Below are 23,075 nucleotides of genomic sequence, written 5' to 3'. Positions count from 1 at the left end.
CTCTTATTGAAATACACTGATCACGCACCAAAACACTGTGATTACTTGAATTAAACTGAAAAAAACTTAAGTCTATTTAGGTTCTAAATGTGTTAATCATGTCATGCTTCACTCTCTGAAGAAAAGCACTGCTAGTCTTTGCTTGTTGCCAGTTAAGCATAGTTTGCTTAGGTGTGGCCTACAATCCTAAACTTGATCTTTTAAGTTAAGCCATTTAATTATGCTTAATACTATTTATCACCTAGTTACCAGCCGATTGCAATCAAAATGTACCTTTCATGTGCTCTGCACAATGTAGATTTTATAATATTTATATCGTATTGTGCAATTATTGTGATCTATGCGTGCAAGATATTAGCAGATGAACAAAGTCACAAAAGTTTGGCAATTCGCCTACATCCACAATCTAGTATTAGAGTTAAAAAACAACTACTACTATTTGTTTTTACAATTAATCACTGTAAAATAGATGGACTAAAATTAGTTCATCACATTTATATTGGGATTTCCATGTTTACAAACAAAATCTGGCCATTACAACAAGGTATCAACTACTGTATTGTGGAGGGGTTATTTTCATTGTGCTGACATGTGTATGACTTTACCAGCCATCAAATATCAAAATCAGCCCACCCTTTCCCATCAATAAATGAAATATGAGCACACTTGCATCCTGAAGACATTGTTTGTTTTGTAAACATACACAAGCTGAATTAACAGCATTTCACGGAGGTGCATCGTTGATGCTTTATCCTAATTCAACACGACATTCCAATAGTATTTATTCTTCGTCAACGTTAGCCATTTTTACATCTTCAAAAGGACGAGGTCCCACCGAGATTTGAACTCGGATCGCTGGATTCAAAGTCCAGAGTGCTAACCATTACACCATGGGACCGCGCAGCCAGGTCCGTGTTGTTATTTAATACTGTTTATAGTTATATTGGACGTTAACTGTTCTTTCCATTAAACTGCGCGTGTATATGCATCTTTAGCGTGGATTTGCGATGCCTCTCGGTATTTAAGGTTATAATGCTAGTCTAGCTTAGTTAGCTTATAGGCAGGTTCTAGCAAACCAACAGTGAGTTATTTTTAGTAACTTTTGTATAAATTATAAACTACTTATTTTAATAATTGTCGAAATGTATTAACTTTTCCATTGTATTTATTTACACTATCGCTATAATTTGTCTTTTCATATCATATTGTGTTATGTTTAGCCGGGACCTGTTTAACTTCAGCTCGTCTTGTGCTGTCTGTTCCTCGGACTGAAGGCAAATCTTGCACGCACTCACAGCTGAAAAGGGTTTTAATCGTATTATTTACTTATTTATACCTTTCTACCGAGAAACAGACGCATCCGATTGTGTCGAGACGGCATGCTTCTTTAATTAGCCTCAAATCCTTACAAAAGATGACTTCCGAGCACAAACAATCAAGGGTGTTTACTGATTAAATGTATTAATTTAATCGTGACTAAAACATCTACAACAAATATAGCAGATTCTTTAAGAATTTACACGAGTCATAAGGAATGGTCGGTCTGTAAAACGTCTTTATTTTGGTCGTTTTTTTCCACTGTTAATCATATTTTTTCGTTGTGACATTTTCGTTTCGAGGAAAGAGAGGTAGCACAAAAGATGATTTTCTCCTATTTCCCTTTTTGGATAATCTTAAAAAATCTTTTTCATTACTAAATAAGGGTCAACAGACAAAAAAATCTTGCCAATTTAATCTGATTTTCGTTTACACAGTATCTGTCTAAAAGCTTTTATCCCCCAAACAGCCTTATATTACACAACAGCAAAGAGTACTGTATTAACACTGTAGTAATGCTATTGCTGTTTACAAAATGTACTGCTGATAATGTTTTATTGTGTATAGCTTTAAAAAAGCAAATTTATTTTAAGCTATGTTTTTATCTGATTTCCAAACAGAAACCTATTGGCCTTCTGCCCTTGACCTTTGACCTACAATGAAGTAACATTCTATGTTCCATACACATTCCACAGTGATGTTTGTAGTCTCTGAGAGGTTATGACCTGTTATATCAATGTAACCGTCAGGACATTTTGTACGTGGGAAATGGAAAGAGGAGAACAAAGGTATGATCTTAGTCTTTAGCAAATGCAGACGACTATCTTGAGAGGGATCTTTATAGGTGAAGGTCACAGGACCAGATTAAACATAGATTCACGTGCAGTATTATTATTGTGTTAATAGTACAATGGTACTGTATCAATTCCATATCTCTTCTATTTTCTCTTTGCGGTGCTGTTTTAAATGGACATACAAAGCATGCTTAGTACCCTAAACGTGCCCCTTTATATTTCCAGACAATAGCCCATATGTTCCCATGAGAGGATGACGGAAACAGCCAATGGGTAACCATGAGGCCCCTGCATCTTTTACTTCCGTTCATGCCTCTACGATCTTCCTTTCACTACGTCACTCTATCACATTTCTCTTCCTTTATCTCAACATTATAGCCATCAATCATTACATCTCACATGCCTGCTCACAAACACGACACAGAACCTTTCCTCTCCCACTGCATGCCACAGGGCTGAATTCCCCGTGTGATCATACTAACACAATCAAACTTGTGTTATTTTTCTCTTATGCATACACACACGCACACAGCTAGCCTTCAAGGCCTGAAACAGAAGCCTCTGCTATACTACTCAGGCAGACACACCCAAGTAAAACATGAACTCATCTCCTTACAAACCCAAATATTATATTTAAAAAAAAGACTGGCCGTCATAGACGGCTGAACATTTCCATGACTTACTGCGGTAACTGTAGAGACCAGAAATCGCCTACTGCTATTAGGTTAAGTAGGTTATTGGCTGGGCCATAAATTGTTTTGTGTTGCATTTATATTTTTCTTAAAGGAACCGCAAAATGCAAAAGTAAAATTTCATTAATTTCATCTCTCATCATTTATGCACCCTTTCCGACCCTCTGTGCGCCTTGCCTCTTTCTTTTTTTTTTTTTTTACATACAATGAAAATGAATGGTGCACAGGCTCATTCTTTTGTGTTCAAGAGAAGAAAGAAAGGGCATCAACAGGATGAGTAAACGAAGCGTTCCTTCAATGCAGAATGAAGAGCCTGACACACATTTCTCCACATTTATACACGATAATGCTCGACCTCATGCGGACAAACTGTTTACCTCGTTGGTGCCTCTGACGTCACGACACACCCCTCACGCGCGTGAGAGTGTGTGTGTGTGTGTGTGTGTGTGTGCGCGCGCAGCAGCTCGCCTGTGAATGCAGTGGGGGTTCGTGTGAGTGAGTGAGTGAGTGAGTGTGTTTTGCTTGTGGAATGTGGGAGTTGTCCCCACGCGCTTTACGAACAACCGACCTGTCCAAACAGTGCGCGCGTGGCAGAGGATGTCACACCAACCAAAACAGCGGACGCACGCTCACAGCACAGTCTTTGATCCGTTATTGGAGGAAAATCCGCCGTACAGGGTAGAGTCGGGGCGGGGCGTAATTTCACGGAGTCCCATCTATTTAGGGTCAAGTACAACATTTTTACAGTCCTAACCAGCGTGGGTTCAAAGTTTGTTTTGTGCCCGGAAACTGCGAATCACCTACAGGGCGCGGAGGAAGCGCTTTCAGAATCGACCGATATTTGTGGTCGTATTATTTTGTCTTTCGTTAATCCACAGACTCGCGATTAAATCTGCACGGAACGGATTACAAAAATGCAATAGCCAGCGTGATTCGTTAGCACCTCGTCGACTAGCTCCTCCAGAGGCTCGACCGCGAGTACGGGGCTGCGGCTGGACGCGGAGCGAGGCGACCCTCTGCGGGCTGCGCTGCCGAGGCGGTGGGCGTGTTTTCTCGGAGTGCTAGCATGTGAGCTGGCGCCAAGTTCTCGGCGTGAAGAAAACAAAGATTTACAAGTTGCGGGCTGGAGCGAAGCAGCAAAAGTCACATCTCTCTTGATCGGAAAAGTTGCACGCAGGTACGAAGCGAGCAGTTTACTCTAAACGCACACTATTATCAAAGTGAACCTTGTGCGCACACGAATGCAATTCAAAACAAAAGCTGCTAGTCTGCTAATGTTAGGTAACCTACTCAAGTGACTGTTTTTTTTTAACCTGGCACATGAGATCCAGAGAGAGAGCTAGTGTGGTAGTTGCTGAGCCAAAACACGCTTGTCGCTTTAATACCTGTTTATTTATTCGTTGTGTGTCTTTGATGCATCTGTCTCGTTGCACTGATTGAATGCAATTTAAACACCGACCTTGGCAAGTTACACAACGTGGAAAACTTTGCACGCCTCCGAGTACAGCTAACGTTAGTTCTGAAGGATGACATAAAGCGGCAAATTCGTGCTAATGAAGCATTAATTGTATTCAAAGCGATGTAAAAGCGTGGAATGGTAATGAGTTTGATAGTATAGCTGCGTATCGGTTCATCTGTTGCGGTAATTTCCAACTGCGACATCATCCAGCCACAGCGACAATATCGCTGCTAACAGTTATAGTTTTACCAGCACTTTTAAAGTTACTGCTTTAGAGATTGAGCTGGCTTCTCTAACCAAATATTGTAATGTCAGAGATGTACTCAACTATTTCATAATAAAACGTACAGTACGAGTGATTCAGATAGGATACGTGTTTTTTATGTGTGTGTTTGTGGTATTACTTTATAACAGGTTTCTTTGATAATATGACCAAACGTTGTGGAATTATATAATGTTTAATAGACCGTTAGTTTATATACATTACAATAGTTACAATGTAATTAAACGTTCGTTCATATATTATCACATATGTGCATTATCTATTGTGCATTTGCTTATTTGTCTGTGATGTTTAATTGTAAGTGAAAGTTATTTCATTTAAACAATTTTTCTTTTTCTTATAGGCTTCTTGTTAATCTTCTGCTTTCCTGATAATAAACGTTATCCTACTTTTTACATTATAGTCGGAACAAAATGTGCATATTAACTTTTACCTGATGGAGGCCTTTGTTTTCTAAAACCTGATGATGAAAGTAAAACTTTTTAAATGCTTTATTAAAAACCTAATAAACTGTAATAACCCTGCTATATCAGGTAAATTGAACCTTATTAGTATTGTACCTTATTAGTAACACAATGCCCTTGTGGGTCATATAGGAGAGAGAGCGTGTGACTCTGACATGAAAGCACATTGTGCTGTTGGTATGTTGAGAATCTGTTGTAGTTTGCATAGATTGTTTAACATGTCGGTTGAACTGGGCTAGGACTTTTTCCACCGTTCCTTATGGACAACTAGTTACGGCATGTCAGGCAAAGCATGGTCAAAAATGAATGGCTGGTCATATTAATTCTCTTATTTTCTAGTTGTTTAGGTTGATGTTAGGCGGTAGACCTATGTAATGTAATGGTTACCCTTGTCCCACATTGGAATGGCTAATAGGTTTGCAATGGCTTGGACTAGCTGCAATTGGTAGAAGTGGTTGTTTTGGGAACGATGCTCTATTGTGTAAATTCAGGGTTGTGATTTTCTAATTTGAGTGGAAATAGTATGAGATAACCAACTATGTAACAAGATTAGACGTGATACCCTGGAAAGATTTCAGAACCCACTGTTTTTTTTTGTATGTTCACAACTGTTCAAAAGTTTGGGGTCAGTCCTTTTTTTATTTTTAAAGAAACAAATACTTTATTAAGCAAGAACGCATTAAATTCACCAAAAGAGACCGTAAAGACATTTTCTAATTTTACAAAAGATGTTTATTTTAAATAAATACTGTTCTTTTCAACCTTATTTATCAAGTAATCCTGAAAAAAAAAATTAGTTTCCACAAAAAGATTAAGCTGCATGACTGTTTTAAACATTGACGATGTGATTCTTGATCTCCAATCATGTGACACCGAAGACAGGTGTAATGGCAGCTGAAAATTCAGCTTTGCCACCACTATAACCTATTTTTTATAACTTTTGTTATAAAATATATAAAAAAGGAAAACAGTTCTTTTAAATTATAATATTTCACATTATTACTGTTTTTCCTGTTTTTTTGCTCAAATAAATGCAGCCTTGATGAGAATAAGAGACTTCTTTCAAAAACATTAATACATCTTACAAACTTTTGAACTAATGTATACATACACACAACATATATTCACACATTTCTATTTTTCCCCCTATTTCTCTTCATTTTTGTTGTTTGTTTGTCTTATCAGTGCAGGATAAATGACTGAAAATACGTGGATTTTTTTTCTGCTGAGCTCCAGTATGGACGGCATAGCAAAATCTATATCGTCCTATAATGGATGTTTACATGTTCAGTATAGTCCAGAATACCCATGCACCTGTATAATACGTTCTTAAACGTGATCGATTCTGAGTCTGTGTCAATGCTGGACTTCCTTTGTGCACGTCTGCCTTTATGTAGGTTGTACTGATGATGTTTTGTTTAAAGGAACTGGATTGTGATGTTTAGGTTGTTATTGTGGCGGTGCTCATTTCAGAGGCTGGAATGTGTGTGCCTGTGTGTAGTTTCTGTAACTCTAGGCAGAAGCTGTGAGGCCTTGACTGTAGCCCTGTAGAGAGGCCCATTGAAGGGGAAGTTGGCTCTGTATGTGTGTGTATGCGTGTGTGTGCATGCAGACCACTGGGATTGGACACAGGGTAGAAAGACCCCCTGTACGGAAGGAGGGAAAAGGGAGGAAAGAGGAAGGAGGAGTCAATTACACTTTTCTGGTCATGTGTGTGTTCTTTGCCCTTGTTTTGCATGGACAGAGTGAGTGGTCGCATTACGGCAAGGGTAACCAAAGACGAATACGTAAAAATGGCTATTCATAGCTGAGAAAGATTTCTCATTAGTCAACAGCCTAAATTTGACTTCAGGCCATTTTGTAATGTAACTTGTACAGTGTTGGCCTGATGTTTGTTTATTTACTGTGGCTAATGTTTTACAGTGCTATCTTTGTCTTTGCATATTATTTAAATAATATTTGTTTTGAATTTAACAGTTCAGAAATGATTGATGTTAAGTGTGAGGAGGTTTTTCAGCATGATGGAATGATAAATGATTAATGTATGTCTCTGCGCAGCGTATCTTCGGCTACTGTGGATTGGTACTATTTGCTCAGTGCTTGATATTGCTATATATGGCTTCACTAAACCTACACAGACTGAGAGTCAAATAGACTGAAATAACACAGAAAATGCATGATTGTTTTTTTTTTTTTTTTTTTTTTTTTTTTTTTTTTTCTCTATAGCATTGATTTCTATAAGATCCTATACTTTGCGTAGTACCGCAGTATATAAGGGATAATATACTGTCAGCCTGGGTGATCAGGAAGTGGGATCTTGTGTCACCCTAATTACATACTAAGTAAATACATAAATTATACTTAAAGTTTAGTGGTCATTGCACAAAAATAACTGACAGCAGAGTGCAATGATTGGCCAATCAGAAGTAGATGTTGCTGAGGCTCAATTTAGGTTCTTCGTCACAATGTTTTTTTTTATACATCTGTCTCGTCAAGATTTCGAGATGCATGTTTATCACTTATTTTACAAGTTTACTAATATACACTGTTAGAAAAAAAATTATCACTCTACTCTAAAAGCTAAAAGCTACATCTTTGTACCTTGTTTACCCCAAAATGCTACATATTAAGACCATAAAGGTACATATTAGTACCTAAAGTGTACATATGAAGAACTTTTTAGCTTTTTTACCTCAGGGTACCATTCCAGTGACAGCTTTATACTTTTTTTCTGAAACTGTATAAGTAATGCACAATAAATATAATTTCTGAGATTACAGTAAAATAAAAGTAGAGATGTTGCTACATTCTCCACTGTAATAAAAGGATGGTTCGCCCAAAAATGAAAATGATGTGATCATTTACTCATCTTGTGTTGTTCCAATCTTGTGTGACTTTCTTTTCTTCAGTGGAACATAAAAGAAGATATTCTGAAGAATGTTGGTAACCAAACAGTTTTGTTTACTGTTGATTTCCATGGTATGGACAAAAATATACACAGATTTCTCAAAATATTATCTTGTGTGTTCCACAGAAGTAAGTCATACAGGTGAGTAAATGATGACTGAATTTTCATTTTTGTTTTAACTGTCTCTTTAAGTTGTGTTTGTTGAAGTGATTTTTGTCCTTTGAGAATGTGATGTTGGCCTACATGGATTGAATTTGTGTTTCTCCTCAAGATTACCACATTTCATAGGGTTAAATCTAAACCAGCTTGATTTCAACGCGTATATAGACTGTTCCGGCTCCTGAGGGGTATGCTAATGTAAATGCTGCCTGTGGTTAAACATCTAGCATAAACAATTACTTATACATTCACGTAGCGTGTGTATGTTTTTACCCTGTTCAAATGGAAATCTCTGAAAGAATCCAACAGAAAAATGACTTTACCATGTCCTCATAGAGTGTTGCTTGGCATGAGTTTTAGTTTGTATTTGTGTGGTGTACTTGTGGAATTTTGTGTGTTGTGTGTGTGAGAGAGAGACTTTGTGTGTGTGAGTGTGTGGCAGTGTTATAATCTGGCACCGTGTTTCCAGTAGGGTTCGTGTGAGGACAACAGCAGTTTCTGTGTGTTCTGGACCCAAACTGACCCAACTGGCTCTGCGCATTACACATACACACATATTTCCTTGGCGTGTGTGTGTGGAGGAAATGTGTAGGACAGTTTGTCTCGAAGTCTCTGTCTGTTTTTATGGGCCTGCTGATCGTTCTGCCATTATAGCCATCAAAGCCAGTTTGCCGGGTCGCTCCAAGCTTTTGTATGTGATGTTACATGTGTTCCTGTGTTTTCCACATGGTCTCCATGCCAGACCTGGCATTCCTGCTGTGTGAGTCTGTCTCTGTCTGTTGTCATAGCTAATGAAACTCTGACAGCATCTCTGTCCTGTCCTGCACACAGGCGCCCCTCAGCCTCTGCTTTTCTCTGTGTTTACTTACATTTATGACCTAACTATGCCTAAATGTCACACTAGTTACAAAGTGGATCCGCATTATGCAGTTTCTAGAAGTATTTATTGCAAAGGAACCATAGCTACGTACGTCGATTGAAGTATCACCATAGCTACATGTTATAGAGTTACTATAGCATGAGCACTGTATGTTACACAATAACCACTGGCAATATGTTATGGAATATGCTAATCTGTGCTTATCAGCAATGACTTTGCTCTCTGAATTTGTTTTCGAAAATGAGGTCGAAGTCAATTCTCACCATATTTTCAAACCGTTTTCAATTTTGATTAAAAGATAACGATCATGCATGTTTTTTCGAAGGCGATCTTCTCCGCTTTAGTCATATACGGTACCGTATGCTCTTTTATATGATAAACATGCCATTGCACTCACATCCAGGTCATTCTGCTGAAGAGGGACAGTCTTTCTCGTACACCCTGTCCTACATACTTGTTAATGCTATGTGATGCTTCAGTCAGTTCAATCATTAACTCTGAACTACCTTAAAGGGCATCACGATCGTACATATAGTGAGGTGTCAGTCATGCCGTCTTCACATGTCCGGATTTAAAATATCCCAAGTGTTCTCAGATTTCCCAGATGCTATGTGGCATCAGATGAAACATTAACCTGACCGGCAAATTAAGACACATTTAGCATTTTTTAAAAGTCTCTTATCTCCTTCTTGCTACGTGTGCGTTGATAACAAGAGCCATATACTGAAACAAGTGTGAATAGCGAAGATGTTATTGTGCACAGTCCAAAATCTTAATGTGCACACACAGTTAATGATTTTGGACACTTGTGAAAGCAAGTTTACCTAAATTTGCCTAACAATTGCTTTTAGAATGACTGGTTTTAGTCGTTAAACTTTTAGTTTCAACATTATATTATTAGCAGGAAAATAGTAAAATTAAATCGATCTGTTCTTCTAACCTTAATGTTAAATCAATGTTTTGGACTTTAAATGTTAAGTTCATTTTAGATTACTGAGTGTAATACAGAGCATTGCTCATAATATTAGTTTATGAGGACTATATTGCATAGCAAGGCTAATCACTCATAGCTACAGCTCACTCCACTAAATCTACTTTATTATTTAAAAGATTTTTTTTTTTTTTTTCACAGGCTGTTGAGAAATTAGGTACAATCCAGAATAATGAAACTCAATGACTTTTTTCCTGCACTTGAGTGCACCAAGATGTGAATGCTTATGTAAGCATATATGAAATTAAAATGACCTAAAAGTATATGAATTGCATTGCATTCTTTGAAATAAGTACCAGTCTGTTTTATATTTTCTTATGTAATGACAGATACATTTAAACATGTCTGTTTGCGCCTATACTTCAAAGTTCACGTTCATTTTATTAAAACCTGTCTTTTTGTAATTGTTTATTCATTTTAAGTTGATTTATTATTATATGACTTGCGTCTGTCCTCCTTTTTGAATCTGTCTGGTTATTGACAACCAAAAACAATCATTATCATTACTGGATAAGCCAAGAAAAATAACAACGTCCATCTGCAGGTTACCTTCAAAAATATGCACATAAGTAGTGCCATGTTTGTGGCTGACTGCCAACTAAATCTTCACAAACGGGGATTGCAAATGTTTCACACATTTTGAATAGATGAATAAATGAACAGCCCAATTTAGATAAATGCATCATTATGTGCTGAAGTGTTTTGAAATGCTTTTATTAGGGTGAGTTTTCTGTGTGCATTAGAGTAATTTGAGAACTTTCTCTCGATGAGGTCACGTTGTGTGTGTGTGTGTGTATACTAGAACTGAACCAGTATTTAAGTAGATAAACTCGCCATATATGCATATTTTTGCATATTTTTCAGCCGAAAGATTCTGTTTATAGCGAAGAGCTCACAAAAGGCTTTTTTTTTTTTTACCTCAAAGTAGGAATTTCCTCATAACTCCCTGAGTGAAAACAGGAATACTGTGACATCATCCTCTATGCTGAGGTATGTTTATTTGGTTTGTGCTGTTCCTGTTTGTATACTCAGAGTTGTGATGTCCCTGCGACCTTTCACATAGATCTCCACTTTATTGCTAATCCCATGTATTACGACAGTGATAAGTTTGAAGACTTAATCATGTGCTGTTATCATATATCACCTGATGCTTTTTAGCTGTTTTGAGTTTGAGTGCGTCACTTTGACCTCTGACTCATTTCAGAATGGCTGCTGTTCCTCATGGGGTGTTCAGTGGGTCTGTAATGATTTTATGTTTATATGCTTGCTGACCTTGTTCTTTTTATTTTATATTTGTTTCAAAAAAGGCTTCTGATGGAGATATTGAAGCTGACATCTGTTTGTTTTCATTTGCACGGTCTCCTACAACCACTCCAATCCTCCTGCCCTTCCTCAATGGTGTAGCACTGATAGCTAATTAATATTCCCCTCTATCTCGTACGCTCTTTATCAATGCGCATACATTAGTGATGCTTATATAAAGAACTCTGTTTTTCCCCATTCAGTTTGTGATACTGGCCTCATGGCTTTAATCAGAATGATTTATTGTTCTATTAAAGGATTGTTAATTATTCAACACTTGCTAAAGAATGTCAGTTATGATTTGTGGTTTTGTTATGCTGTCAGTCTGTGCTGAAGAAAGAGGACATTTTCTTTTCTTTTGTTTCTGTTTCTGTTTTTTTTTGCCTTACATAAACCAATGGTCAAATGTTTGGCATAATCAAAATCTTGTAATGTTTATGAAAGAAGTCTCTTATGCTCACCAAGGCTGCATGTATTTGATCAAAATGTTAATATTCTAAAATATTACAATTTAAAATGTTTTCTATTTTAATGTGTTTAAAATGTAATTTATTCCTTTGAATATTAATTTTTTTTTTTTTTAGCAGCCATTACCACAGTGTCACATGACCCTTCAGAAATCATTCTGATATTCTGATTTGGATGCTCAGTTATTTTAATAATGGTTATTATTATTATCAAGGTTGAAAACTTTTTTTGCTGGCCAAAATTTATGTGGAAAAAGTGATACTTGATATTTTTCAAGATTCTTTGATGAATAAAAACCTTGAAAGAACAGCATTTATTTGAATAGAAATCGTTTGTGACTTTTTAAAAAATATTATTAAAAGATTATTATTATTATTATTTTTTTAAATCTTCCTCAGCCCAAACTTTTGAATGATAGTGTATCACGGGTTCCATAGAATAATAAAAAGCAAGTTATGATATTTATCATTATCAGTTCTTGTTTTGAGCACCAAATCAGCATATTAGAATGATTTCTGAAGGATCATGTGACACTGAAGACTAGAATAGCTTCAGTTTTGTCATCTCAGCAATAAATTACATTTTCAAATATATTCAATTAGAAGACAGTTCTTTTAAATTGTAATACTGCAATCTGTGTTCTTCTTCCCATCATCCTCGTAAATACACAACTCTGTATGTTTGACTCTGTTTCTCCTCCTCCTCCTTCGTCTCTTATAGTGATGGAGTCAGCTGTTAGTACATCCACTCAAGTGCCAGATGAGTTTGACCGTAATGTTCCACGGATCTGTGGTGTGTGTGGAGACAAAGCCACTGGTTTTCACTTTAATGCGATGACTTGCGAGGGCTGCAAAGGCTTCTTCAGGTACACACACACACACACTTTCTCTCATCCAATTTGGTATTCATACAGTTGCACCGATGTTCATTAAGAAACACATTAACACATATTATCTGTAACCAATGTGATACTGCCAGACTATTTTTAGCGTTTTTTGCGTGTGTGTTCATTAGGCGCAGTATGAAGCGGAAGGCCAGTTTTACCTGTCCTTTTAATGGAAGCTGCACCATCACTAAAGATAACCGTCGCCACTGCCAAGCCTGCAGACTCAAGCGTTGCCTGGATATTGGCATGATGAAAGAGTGTGAGTTACTAGCCAACATGCACATCTTGGAACACTGATTACTGGGAGCCAAGATATACTTTGTTACATCATGTTTTAATTATAGTTTAGATTTTATTTACCCTGCAGTTTCAAAAGCTTCCAAATGTCAGTTTTGCGGTCTTGAAGGGCTTTGCAGGAATGGTATGCTGTTTGTAAGGTTGTCCCAAACAAGCGCAAATAAGATGATCCTGTCACAAAAGGTCCCAAAAGGCTATCAGAAAAGTGATACTTAGTATAAGGAAGTAGTTTCGCCATTTGTGAGCACATGATCCTGAGTGGCAGCTCTTTGCGAATCATTTTGAAAGTGAAAGGTACTTCAGATTATGGATTTCACAATGTTTGATTGCTCTCGTGTTTTGAAGAATCATCAGCGGAAAATATAGCTTGGATGTTATCACGTTGTTGTTTTTTAAACATGCATCGCATGCAGAGTCATAAAATGACAATATTTGATGCAAATGTTTTACTGACCCCAATTATCATGATGGGTATAAACCTGAATATTGCTTTAACCCTAAAAATAAATAGTTTAATCATTTTAATGATTAAAATGATGCTGAAAATTAATAATAAAAATGCTTAGGTTATTGGGGGAAAGGAAAAGAAATATCCAGTAGATTTAGCTGCGATAATGTGGTTAAATTTTTTCAGGTATTTCTGATGGAATTGTTCTGTCTCTTGTCAGTGTCTATGAAACTAAACGAAATTAAAGCTATGGATTAAACTCTATTAAACTATACTAAAGAAAATTATAATGAATTATGGTCATAATATAACGCTGGAGAAGAACACACGATATTAGTTTCTCATAATTTTTTTATCTGTATTTTGACTGTAATAAAATTATATTACATGGGCACAGTAATGATACTCATCTGTCTTTTTCCTTAAGTTATACTGACGGATGAGGAAGTTCAGAGGAAAAAGGAGCTGATCCAGAGGAGAAAGGATGAGGAGGCACAGAGGGAGGCGCAGAAGCCCCGGCTTTCAGAGGAGCAGCGCAGCATCATTGATACGCTGGTGGATGCACATCACAAAACCTATGACGATTCCTACTCTGACTTCTCACGCTTCAGAGTAAAATATTCATCTGATTTCTCTCTATTCTCTTCCTCTCTTCTGTATGCCATTCTCTTAGTTTCAGCCAGTTTTAAGATGTTCTTGTACACTGAGCCTAATGAGGTTTTGGGCACTTCAGTGACGTAATGTTGCCTGCATTCAGTTTTAAACCAAGAGGCATCTGTAAACAAATGATTCTAGAGCTTTTCTCAGAACTAACAGTTCTCAACCAACTTGTGTGAAAATGATTTAAAGTGATCACACACTACCATTCAAAGGATTGGGTTTGGATTTTTGTCTTTTAAGAAATGATTTGTAAGAAGTCTCAAAAGCTTACCAGGGCTGTGTTTATTTGATTAGAAATACAGTAAGAACAGTAATATTGTGACAATATTATTACAATTTAAAATTACTGTTTTATATTTTAAATGTAATTTGATGTCTATGAATATGATGTCTAAGCTTCATTTTCAGCCGCCATCACTTCAGTCTTCAGTGTCACATAATCCTTCAGAAATCATTATATAATGCTGATTTAGTGATCATGAAACATTTCTTATTATTATCAATATTGAAAACAGTTTTGTGGAAACCTTGATACAGTTTTTCAAGAATTCTTTGATGAATAGGAAATTCAAAAGAACAGCATTTTCCACCTTTGAATCACAGTATTGATTTCCTTCAAAATAAAAAAACATCTTACTAATCCCAAACTTTTGAACGGAGGTGTATATATGATATCCCAAATGTTTCTATATGTCAAGTAAATCCTGTTGTTTTCATATTTTGTTGTATAATGCAGATGCATTCCTACATGTTTAATTGTTCAAAAACTTTTTGGGTCCACTTTTTCTGTCTGTCTTAGGCATACTTTGCTAATTTATTCAGTGTGTTCATATGTTTGTGTGTTTTGTGTTGCAGCCTCCAGTTAGAGAGGGTCCAGTTACACGCAGTGCCAGCCGAGCTGCGTCTCTTCATTCAGATGCCTCCTCAGACTCCTTCAGCCATTCTCCAGGTGACACACACACATGCGTATACATGCTGAACTAATGCACACACACACTCGTTTGTACATAAATCATCTGTAAGGTCTCTTCTGAGAAATGTTTTTCAGCCCAGTGTGAGGCGCGGACAGGCGTGTGTGTTTGTGTGTCAGGGGTTTGTGTGTCTTATATGCACAGCAGGCTCCGTCCATCTCACCATGCCTGATGTCACAGGAGAGCCTCTCTAATGACAAACAGACTATTCACACACACACACACACACACACACACACACATGCACACACATGCACATATGGCTCATCCTGGAAGCAGCAAGTTGTTTTTGTAACTTTAAATATGACGTGTTATAAAATCTGTACTAGGGGTGGGTGGTATGACCATAATCTTACAGCGCACAGTATGAGTATGATTTAGTTTTCTGGATTTTTAAAATAAATTTAATTCCCAATTGGACATTTTATGACTGCTGCTTATCTAATTAATCTTGAAAAGTGTTGATTACAGAGTTAAATTAATATCTACTCGCTTTGTATGGAAACGTGGTGTTTTGCAGTTGTTCTAATATCTTGACATTGTTTGCCTTTTAGGCAAAGTGTAAATAAGAGATTTATTCTGTTATGTTGACAGCTTTGTTTATTGTTATGAAGGTGTTTGCAGAGTGAAGAACACAGTACGCTGACAGTCAGTGAGGTTGTGTTGAGCTGCGGGCTCAACCAGTCATGTGTACCTGTGTAAACATGCACAGTGATTCTAGTGCATTTACTTAAAATTTGAAATGAAGAAAAATCCAAATTAATTAATGCAGTTACAATATCAAGAAAAATAATCAACAAAATTCATTTTCCCCGTAATTGCGCAGTCGTAATACATGACAGCAAATTTAATGTACACAAAATTTCTTAAATTATCCCCCCACCCCACACACACACACAATATTTCCTTACAATTCACTAAAATATTAAAAACAAGTTATTTGTTGTCTGGCTGTGTTATATAAGGCTGTTGGCAGATTTTGAAACAGACACAACGGGGAGATAAAGCTTCTGTTAAAGTGGACACGGTTATGGACCAGTGTCTCAAAAATGGTGTCTATTTTTTTTTTTTCTTTCTGAGCAATTGATTCAGATTTTTACTTGCCTTACCAGCATTTTCACTGGCCCACCACAAAAATAATAATTAATTTCATTCAATGCAAAGAACAACAGTAAAGTTAAAGAATTATCACTTTTGTTTGGAGTTCGAAGACATTAATCTGTTTTGTTCTTACTTTCTCTCGCTCTCTCTCAATTCAATTCAAATAGCTTTATTGGCATGACAAATACATTTTGTATTCAAACCATTGAGACAACAAAGAAAATGGTTTAGAACATCTGAACATTTACACTATAACATCTTAACATTTATTTAAATATTATAACTAATGTTATATATAACTAATATGGAAATGTCATATACAGGTGCATCTCCAAAAATGTGAATATCGTGAAAAAGTTATTTATTTATTATTTTTTGTAACAGTTCAAAATGTGAAACTTTCATATATTCTAGATTCATTACATGTAAAGTAAAACATTTAAAAAAAATTAGTTTTAATTTTGATGATTAGACCTTACAGCTCATGAAAGTCAAAAATCCAGTATCTCAAAATATTAGAATATTTCTTAAGATCAATCAAAAAAAGGATTTTGCAAAACAGAAAAGTTCAAGTTCTTAATTTAATTTATGCACTCAATAGTTGGCCGGGGCTCCTTTTGCACAAACTCCAGCATCAGTGAGGAATGGCATGGAAGCGATGAGCCTGTGGCACTGCTGAGGCACCATTGAACCTTCAGCTCGTCTGTATTGTTGGATCCACTGTTTCTCATCTTTCTCTTGAAAATATCCCATAGATTCCATATGGGGTTCAGGTCAGGCATGTTGGCTGGCCAATCAAGCACAGTAATATCATGGTCAGCATTAGGGGTGTGCTCAAAATATCGATTCTTAGATACATACCGATATAATAAAAAAAGATACAGTATCGATATTCTAGCCCTTAGTATCGATACTCCGCCCGGCCATTAGGGGGCGCAGCGGCGCCTGCGAGTTTCAAAAAAACTCATGGAAAATGTTAAAGCAAGATGTAGCATTTAAGTGATTTCATAGTGAAATATGTTATGGCAGTACATGGTGTCACAAAAAAGAATTATAAGAAGATTTAATAAGAAGTTAAGAATAATAAGAAGAAGATTTTGTGCTTGTGTGAGCTCAGACTGTACCCTTGGAAAGTTAAATGTTGACTTGTGGTAATTTCCAGATTAATACAATTTGTGTACAATTAATCAGAGCACTTAAAGTTGCAAATATTTAAGCAAAATGCACTTTGTTATAATGCACTTTTGTTTTCAATAAATTGAAGAAAAATGCAGAGTTCTGTTTGTTGAGTAAATGTGTTCAGCATTAACTAATTGGCTCTGGCCCATGTATTTTTATTGAATCGTATCGAATCGTGTCACATCGTATCAAATCGTATCGAGACAGCTCTGTATCGAGGTACGTATCGAATCGTGACCTGTGTATCGAGGTATGTATCGTATCGCCAGGTTCTCCAAGGTATACAGCCCTAGTCAGCATAGCACTTGGAAGTGGTTTTGGCAGTGTGGACAGGTGCTAAAGTCCTGCTGGAAAAGGAAATCAGCATCTCCATAAAGCTTGTCAGCAGATGGAAGCATAAAGTGCTCCAAAATCTCCTGGTAGACGGCTGCATTGACTTTGGACTTGATAAAACACAATGGACCAACACCAGCAGACGTCACGGCACCCCAAATCATCACCGACTGTGGAAACTTCACACTGGACTTCAAGCAGCATGGATTCTGTGCCTCTCCACTCTTCATCCAGACTCCAGACCTTGATTTCCAAATGAAATGCAAAATTCACTTTTATCTGAAAAGAGGACTTTGGACCACTGAGCAACAGTCCAGTTCTTTTTCTCCACAGCCCAGGAAAGATGTTTCTGTTTCAGAAGTGGTAGCCCTTTTCCTGAAGATGTCTGAGCGTGGTGACTCTTGATGCACTGACTCCAGCTTCAGTCCACTCCTTGTGAAGCTCTCCCAAGTGTTTGAATCAGCTTTGCTTGACAGTATTCTCAAGCTTGCAGTCATCCCTGTTGCTTGTGCACCTTTTCCTACCCAAATTCTTCCTTCCAGTCAAATTTTTGCATTTAATATGCTTTGATACAGCACTCTGTAAACAGACACCCCTTTCAGTAATGAACTTCTGTGACTTACCCTCTTTGTGGAAGGTGTCATTGATTGTCTTCTGAACCATTGCCAAGTCAGCAGTCTTCTCCATTATTGTGGTTTCACAGGACAAGAGATACCCGGAATTTATACTGTAGGGATGGTCATTTAATGAAACTCAAATGTAAATATTCTAATATTTTGAGATACTGGGTTTTTGACTTTCATGAGCTGTAAGGTCTAATCATCCAAATGAAAACAAAAAATTTTTTGAAATGTTTTACTTTACATGTAATGAATCTAGAAAATATGAAAGATTCACTTTTTGAAATAAGAAACAAAAAATAATTTTACTTTTCCAAAATAAACTGATATTCAAATTTTTTGAGATGCACCTGTATATACACACAGATAGGTATAGGGAATTTTGTTTGAATAAAAAAACATAATATAGAAGTAATGTAGCAACTACTGGACTTTTAACGATGTACCAATGTAACAGTATCTTAGTTGTGTGAGAGTGTCTATTGGATGTTTGTTTCTTGGTTCTATCTCTCTCCCTCTCTTTTCACATCTGCAGAGTCCGGAGATCGTAAGATGAATCTGAGCAGTCTGTTGATGATGTATCAGGAGCAGGGTTTGAGCTCCAGTCCAGACTCAAAGGAGGATGAGGGCACAGGTCTTTCCATGCTTCCTCACCTGGCTGACCTGGTTTCCTACAGCATTCAGAAGGTCATCGGCTTTGCCAAGATGATTCCTGGATTCAGGTCAAATTTTGTTTGTTTGTTTGTTTGTGTGTGTATGTGTCAGGCAAAATTTAAGAACAGTCTTTTTTTAAATTCATAAATAAATTTTATTTAGAATGTCTAGTGAATGGAATTTACTCAATTACAATTTATAGAAATTCAACAGTCACCATAAGGAATTTGGTTTTGCAACAAAACTGAAGAACATCACAAAAACAGCAGCAGAATTGTACAATTTTTTACAGCAGTAATTTTGATTAATACGTTTATATATCTGAGAACAGTAGTGTTTTGAATTTTACTGTAAATCACCAGAAAATGGTTTTCAAAAACTCTATAAAAACAATATTTTATACAGTTAATAACTTGAGTAAATTAGAGCATTCCAGGAAATTATATACATTTGCTTCATTCAGCTGAATGGAGCACAACCACAATATCAGTGTATGCATTAGGGACGAGTTCTTAAAAGTAATAATTCACCCAAAAATTTAAATTTGCTGTTAATTTACTTACCCTCAGGCCATCCAAGATGTAGGTGACCTTTTTTCTCCAGTAGAACAGTAAAGATCTTTCTAGCTGAAACCGTGGTCCTTTGTGATTCATAATCAGCGGTAGCAAGTCAGTGGCTGATTAAGACTAGTTGTTTTTTTTTTCACTTTATATGCTTTAGACAAATAAAATATCTGTTGCACTTCATTATTGGGTGCTTTAATAATATAAAACAGTATACTTTATGTCAATACCTAATTACAGACAAATAGTCACCTACATCCTAAATGGACTGAGGGTGAGTAAAGCAGATTTAAATTTTTGCATAAATTATGCCTTTAATTTCACAGGGCCTCAAATTAAAATTTTTGTGGGTCCTGAGCAAGGATGTTCTCTACATTCCTTTCATCCATTTTAGTGGCTTGTTTGTGGAAATTTCCATCTTCTTCCCAACAGGCTAATGTTGACATGACTATCATCTATTTAATTTCCTCAGGAACATAAAAATAAGTTTGACCTTACAGACTGTCACTCTCAGTACATGTTTCTTGCCTGCCTCTGTGTACTTCCATGCGTTTCCCAGCTTCCTCAGAAAGTGCGTACGCACATACATATGCATTACGGACGCATGTTGCTGTGGTAACCATAGGAGTGTTATGTTATCCTCGCTGAATGCACCCACTCCCTCTACATCTGCCATTCACAGAATCCAGCATGAGCCAACATTTGATGTGAGTGCGTTTGTTTGTTTGTGTGTCTCAGAGAGCTGACAGCTGAAGATCAGATTGCTTTGCTCAAGTCCAGTGCTATAGAAGTGATCATGCTCCGGTCCAACCAGTCTTTCAGTCTGGAGGACATGAGCTGGAGCTGTGGAGGCCCAGAGTTTAAATACTGCGTCAATGATGTCACGAAAGGTACACGCAAACAGACATGCATTGTGTCATGCGTTGACATCCAGTGGTTGCACTTTTGGTATTGTTTACTAGAACTAAATAAAGCGGAAATAAAAAATACAAACTTAAATGAAAATCATAAATGTTTCAGATGAAACTAAAAATATAAAAATAGAAGCTAATTCAAAATATTGATAACTAATATAATAGCACATAAACATACAAAAATAACACGGAATAGTTACATATTTTGTGAAGGTTTGCTTAGTATATCTAAATAAAAAGGTTTCATTTGCATTTTATTTCATGTCAGCAGAGGGTCTGATGATTTTGTTGAAGTTGTGAATTTTTTTTTTTTTTTCTCAAAATAATTTTACTCTCTTTCCCAGTCTTATGCATGGAGACCATATAGTGGCTCCAAAAAATATGGACCCTAAACCAAAATTAAAAATGTATTCACATCTTTGTTTTGGATAACAAAATATAAAACTAAAAAACTAGCATTTTGTTTCAAAACAACATACTACTTCACATGCATGAGGTATGATTAACTAATAATTAATCATATTTTTTCAGCATTTATATAAGTTAATGTTGTACATTGTTAATTCATACTAGTTAATTTAATTATTTTTAAATGTTTAAACTGTATATGTATAAATTAACATAAATCTAGATCAATACATGAAAGTATTGATTATTATTGTTTCATGAAATAGTTTAAATTAATGATGAATTAAGTATAATTAATTATAATAATCAATATTAATACATAATTACAAAACAGTAGATATATTTTTCAAAAATAAATAAAAAATCACTTTCTGGTTATCGGACATTGTGAAAAGGGTCCATAGTCTATGTGATAAACAACACCTTTAGTTAGTCTCTGTTAATAATGAGCTTAATGAAATCCTCCTGATTTTGTGTGTGTGTTTGTGGGCACAGCTGGACACACTCTGGAGTTGTTGGAGCCTCTGGTGAAGTTTCAGGTGGGCTTGAAAAAGCTCAACCTACATGAGGAGGAACATGTGCTTCTGATGGCCATTTGCCTGCTGTCTCCAGGTCAGCTTTTATATATCATATTCATCAAGCATTAGACAGATTGAGACTTCATACATGCAAACAGGAATCTCACTTGTCTGTGTTTGTGTGCTCATAGACCGGCCCGGGGTGCAGGACCATGAGCGAGTGGAAGCGTTGCAGGACAGAATATCTGAGGTTCTGCAGGCGTACATTCGTGCGCATCACCCAGGGGGGCGTCTGCTCTATGCTAAGATGATCCAGAAGCTGGCGGACCTCCGCAGCCTGAACGAAGAGCACTCCAAACAGTACCACTCCCTCTCTTTCCAGCCCGAACACAGCTTGCAGCTGACCCCTCTGGTGCTGGAGGTGTTCGGCGGACAGGTCACTTAGCAACTTCACCCGAATCGGAACAAGACGTGCGGGTCAAACGGCGTGACCCAGAGGGTTGTGGAGTGAATGTACGAACAATCACCTTAAAACGCATACAGAGTTTCCAGGATGAAGTTAGTGAGTGGTGTGTGTGTGTGTGTGTGTGTGTGTGTGTGTGTGTGTATCCCTCATCATTTACAGATCGGCTAGGGAGTGCCATAGATGTTTCCGTTTGTTTCTTGTATGTAAGGAGGACATTCTCATGAGAATGTAATATGGTCATGGTGTTTTTCACTGTGGCAACTCGATACAGTATATTTTACTGTATTGTCAATAGCCAACAGTATGCATGTGTAGGATGAGAGTGTGGTCCTGTTCTAAACCTCTGCATGGTCCCCAAAGCGCTGTCCACTACTGCTGATGTCCTGTCTTTTCACCTCCTGCCTTTAAATGCACAGGGTTAAAAGTACTAATGCAAGCACACAGCTCTAGCTCACCCCCTCGCCTAGCCACTTAACCAATAAAACGGCAGCTCCGCCCCACCTTTCCTCTGCTTCCAGAGCTCTGATTGGTCGCTGAACAATGGCTGTCTTCTCTACTGTTATTTGCCTGTGCTGTGATTGGCCAATAACCTGACGCCTCTGCAAAGTGGTCAGTGCAGTATTAGCGCTTGCCACTCAGCTAACCTGTAAATAAGACTCAGTATCTATATTCGTACCTTTTCAAATCAGTGTAAATAGAGTTTGATGTAAGCGCTTCTTGTGGCTAATGGTAGAATCTAGCAGAGGGAGACCCTGCAGCCCTGGCTGGTTATGATAAATATGTAAACGAAGACTGTGGTCTTACTGTGCGTTTATGCAGGAATTATGGATCATGTTTTAAAGAACTGAGAGCATTACCTCCCTTCTTTACAATGTTGCGAAGTCCTATAGGTTACATATTTCTCAACATGCATTCCATCATGCATTTTTTTCTTGGAACCACTTTTCTTTTTTAGATTACTTCAACTAATTACATTTTTCCCTAACAAAGTTTTACGCTTCGTTAGCTATCATGAAAAAAAAAACCCTGAATGCTTTTATTCATGAATTTTATTTTCTGTTTTTTTATAGCACATTTCACACAAGAGTTACACTGCTAAAATTAAAATGCCTGGGTCATATTTCAACCCCAAAGAAAAACAAACTCCCTGGATGTCATTTTAATTACTCTAATATGATAAAGAATATCATCCATATTACAATTATGTATTCTTTACATTTTAAAGTATACATCTTTTTCTTTTCATATTACGTTAATTAGTATTAATTTCACATTGTGGTATTCATAAATTTATTCTGAATAAATGCAAATAATTGGAATACTTGAAAATGTCACTTTTC

General features: G+C 36.8%; 1 protein-coding gene across 3 annotated transcripts; it reads left to right on the top strand.

Moving 5' to 3' along the window:
* Positions 1-675: 675 nt before the first annotated feature.
* vdrb (vitamin D receptor b) lies at positions 676-23,075 on the top strand. Of its 3 annotated transcripts, none has more exons than XM_079432030.1 (9): positions 676-908; positions 12,438-12,582; positions 12,732-12,862; positions 13,776-13,960; positions 14,864-14,957; positions 18,748-18,934; positions 20,168-20,319; positions 21,247-21,363; positions 21,461-23,075. In XM_079432030.1, exons 2-9 carry the CDS (start codon positions 12,440-12,442, stop codon positions 21,712-21,714), a joined length of 1,263 nt encoding a protein of 420 aa, XP_079288156.1. In that variant the 5' UTR covers positions 676-908; positions 12,438-12,439; the 3' UTR covers positions 21,715-23,075. The 3 variants fall into 3 exon arrangements, with proteins under 3 accessions (XP_079288156.1, XP_079288155.1, XP_079288157.1); XM_079432029.1 differs by lacking the exon at positions 676-908 and adding an exon at positions 3,232-3,980; XM_079432031.1 differs by lacking the exon at positions 676-908 and adding an exon at positions 6,752-6,778.

Source organism: Barbus barbus (assembly GCF_936440315.1).
Source record: "Barbus barbus genome assembly, chromosome: 13".
NCBI lineage: Eukaryota > Metazoa > Chordata > Actinopteri > Cypriniformes > Cyprinidae > Barbus > Barbus barbus.
This window is presented reverse-complemented; position numbering and strand designations above follow the sequence as displayed.

What these genes read in the sequence shown, in the direction of transcription:
- vdrb (XM_079432030.1), top strand. Translation starts at nt 12,440, where the DNA reads ATGGAGTCAGCTGTTAGTACATCCACTCAAGTGCCAGATGAGTTTGAC. An exon ending in AAGATGATTCCTGGATTCAG is followed by an intron (nt 18,935 to 20,167) that starts GTCAAATTTTGT and finishes TGTGTGTCTCAG; the next exon opens with AGAGCTGACAGCTGAAGATC. An exon ending in CGTCAATGATGTCACGAAAG is followed by an intron (nt 20,320 to 21,246) that starts GTACACGCAAAC and finishes TTGTGGGCACAG; the next exon opens with CTGGACACACTCTGGAGTTG.